The 3,514-nt window shown below is 57.6% G+C and overlaps 1 protein-coding gene across 1 annotated transcript in view; it reads left to right on the forward strand.

The window, feature by feature from the left end:
- Positions 1-2,810, forward strand: part of SCAF11 (SR-related CTD associated factor 11) — a 29,236-nt gene extending 26,426 nt beyond the window's left edge. Inside the window, exons 12-14 of the mRNA XM_026050265.1 lie at positions 1,228-1,401; positions 1,703-1,822; positions 2,153-2,810. Coding sequence (XP_025906050.1) covers positions 1,228-1,401; positions 1,703-1,822; positions 2,153-2,287 — 429 coding nt within the window. The 3' untranslated portion in view covers positions 2,288-2,810. The remainder of the gene's footprint in view (positions 1-1,227; positions 1,402-1,702; positions 1,823-2,152) is intronic.
- The last annotated feature ends 704 nt before the right edge of the window (positions 2,811-3,514 follow it).

Genomic DNA, 3,514 nt, shown 5'->3' on the forward strand with positions numbered 1-3,514 from the left:
GCCGCCCTCGTGGCCCCGCAGCAGGAGGGGACGCAGCTGCAGGTGGGTGTCCCCACAGGCCCCTGGCCAGCCCGCGAGGAGCAGCGGGTACTGGTTGAACTGGTGCTGAGGAGGGTCCCTCGAGCGTCCTCGCTCTGCGCCTTGCCACGCGCAGCAGAGCTGTTCGTGAGCGTGTGGGTTGGTTTGAGTTTGGGGCTTTTAAATGTTAATTTATAAAGGTGCCAGTGGGTGCTGGTAGGAATGAGATGTTCCAGAGGATGCTGAAACATTTCTTCAGTGTTGTCACTAAGGGTTTTCTTCAGTTCCAGAAATAAGACGCAGTAGGCTTTTCCCCTTCAAAACCCGATCTAAGCTCTAGGAAAGACCTTATTCCTCACTCAGCAGTGTGTAGTAAATGGACCTCAGGCTCTAGATATATTCCAGAAGAAGAGAATTCCAACATCACAGAGGAAAAAATAAATATTTCAAGTCCTGCAGAGCACCAGTCTGTTCTGCAGTTTCATTCTGCAGCAGTCACTCTCAGCAAAGTTGCTGCCCCCTCCCCACATTTACTACAGCTTAATCTTTTCATTCTCTGATAATTTTTAAGCTGTTTCCTGAAAACTTTTGGGCTGTTTCCTTGGTGTGTTTTACTTCCCCTTTTGTGCCCAGTTCTCCTGTTGCGACATCTCCTCTTTGGGGCTAACCTGCATTTCTGCAGTGTCCAAAAGATGCTCAGGGGGGTCAGAGCATCTGTGCCCCCCCCGGACAGCTCAAAGCAGCTTCCTCCTGTAGCCACCTGCTCTGTTGTATCAGGGAGGATTGTAGGAGTTGTTGTATCAGGGAAAGGGGTATTGGCAACTTCCAGTAGGAGGGACGGCCTTCCAAGGAAAGGCCAACCCGTGTGGTGGGTGCAGGACACACAAGGGCTCAGTGCTGCTCTGCGGGCCACCCGCTCCAGTGGGTAAAAGGCCTTTCCACAGGATCACAGGATGGTTGAGGTTGGAAGGGACCATCCAGTCCAACGCCCTGCTCCAGCAGGGACACCCAGAGCACGGGGCACAGGGCGGCATCCAGGCGGGTTGGGAAGGTCTCCAGGGAAGGAGACTCCACAGCCTCCCTGGGCAGCCACGGGCAGGGTGGGGGAAGCTCGTGAGCCCGGGCGCACGGTGCTGCTCTCCACAGCTGCCGGAGAGACTCGTTGTCCTGCTGCAGGGTGTCCTGTTAACGGGTGCCTTTCATCCCCAGGGACCTGCGAGTGCCCCTCAGGTGGCCGTGGCCGGCGGCGCGAGCGTGCCCTCGCTGCCCTCGCTGCCGGGGCCGGCACCGGGCTCCGGGCGGAGCGGCGGAGGCGCCGCCAGGACGGGCGGCTCCGGCACTGGCACCGTGGAGGCCAGCGCCGACAGCTCCAGGAAGGACCAGGCGAGTCGGGCGCGCGCCGGTCGGACACGGATGCACAAGCAGGCGCGCGGCACGGTGCTCGCTGGGTGCTCGCTGGGTGCTCGCTGGGCCCACGGTGCTTGCTGGGCGCTCGCTGGGCGCTCGCTGGGGCCCACGGTGCTCGCTGGGTGCTCGCCGGGGCCCTCCCTGGGCCCCCAGAGGAGCCCCTTGTCTGCCAAGCTTGAGCTTGCGGTTGGCTGGAACTAGTCCCAAGGCACCGCTGCTGGCGCGTGGAGGATGAACCTGCGTGTCTGGAAGTAACGGATCTCTGCTCTTCCCGCAGAAACTGCTCATTCAGGAGAGGGCGGCACAGGAGGTGAAGCTGGCCATTAAACCTTTCTACCAAAATAAGGACATCACCAAGGAGGAGTATAAGGAAATTGTGCGGAAGGCTGTAGACAAAGTAAGTTAAATTATGAGTAAAATCTGATATGAGAACATTGCAGTTGAGGTAGGGTTGAGCGAGGGGTGCCTGTGTTTTGGGGACAACTGGTGTTACTGGGAGGGAGGAAGGGAGAGAGGAAGGGGACAAACATCTTTCGGGGCCCTTTTAGCTCCTCAGCACTAGCCACTTTACTGACGTGATCGGATGGAGTTAGGAAGAAAGGGGGCTCCTACCTTACTCCGCTGGCCCTGGAGAAACGTGTGGCTTGGGAAGCAGATGCGTAGCGCAGAACAGCGGTGAACGCCGAGGGAGCTTTAAAGGTTTGCCTTGTTTCTTCCTCGCTGCCAGGTCTGCCGCAGCAAGAGCGGGGAGGTGAACCCGGCCAAGGTGGCCAATCTGGTGAGGGCCTACGTGGACAAGTACAAACACGCGCGGAGGAGGAACCCGGACGAGGCCGGCGGCGCCGGCGGCGAGAGGAAGTAGATCCCGCCGCCGGCTTGAGCCTCGTCCCACCTACAAAGTGCAATTGCAGCATGAACAGTTGACTGAGAATTGTACATGACTGACCAGAATCAGGTTTTGATAAAACTATTTTTCAGTGATGTAGTATATAATGCTTTGTTCTAAAGGGATAGAACTTCTTTATTCTTTCAGCTTTTTAAAAACAGATGTCTAAAAGGGTAGAGGGTGTGAAGGAGAGCGTTGTTAGGGATGTACGGTTGTGCGGATGCTTAGATGTGCAGCGTTGTGACCTCAGTCATGGAGTGCATTAAATTAGAAGCGCTGGTTTGGGAACAGGTATGTACAGTACGTGTCAGATTTAAAGAAAATTGTTTTTTCTTTTGATTTCTCCCTAATTATAGCAAAGATAATGTATTGCCTTGATGGATATTTCTACTGTTAACTGGACAGGCTGAACGCAGGGGTCACTGTGTATATAAAAAAGCACATGGAGTTGTCTGAACAGAAGAGCTGTTTATTATTATTATTTTTTCTTTTTTAAGAAGGAAGATCCCACAGTGAGCGGCAGCGCCCGGGCGGGCGCGCTGCACGGCTGCTGCAACACCAAATAAAGGAGATGCTGCTCGGCTGGTGCTTGTGCCTTTCCACTTCATTCCGAGGCAGGGGCAACTCCTGCTCCTGCGGTTCTTCCATCCCGCCTGGATGCCGCCCTGGGCCCCGCGTGTCCCTGCTGGAGCAGGGATGGATGATGATCCCTAGGGCTCCCTGCCAGCCTCAGGCACCCTGTGGTGCTGTGAGGGGCGCGAGCTTGGCCGCTCGCCGGCCCCACCAGCTCCTTCCCCACGCTGCTCCAGCGCCGCTTCCGAGCGGAGCGGGGCCTCCGGCACGGCCGGAGCTGCTCGGGGGGCTGGTGGGGCTGGCCCTGCCGGCTGCAGCTGCAGGGAGCATGGGAAGAGCTGGGAATGGGGCCTGGAGGCTGCGCATGGGCCGGCCGGCAAGGAGCGGGCGGCCGGGACCGCGATGGAGCGGCCGCTGCCGGGTCCAGCAGGCGCCTCGGGATGCGCGGGGGCCGCCCAGCTGCCCCTGTGCGTGCATCCCAGGCAGGGATGCGTGTTCAGCTACGGGTACGGGTGCAGACACAGACGTGTGTGTGTGAGAACGTGGTGTCGCAGCAGTTGATCACTTGGCTTTAACTCTCTACAGCCTTAATGATGCAGTTGTCTCTTTTTCTGTGCCTAAATGGTACTG

Source organism: Nothoprocta perdicaria, unplaced genomic scaffold (assembly GCF_003342845.1).
Source record: "Nothoprocta perdicaria isolate Ctin4 unplaced genomic scaffold, notPer1 scaffold_67, whole genome shotgun sequence".
NCBI lineage: Eukaryota > Metazoa > Chordata > Aves > Tinamiformes > Tinamidae > Nothoprocta > Nothoprocta perdicaria.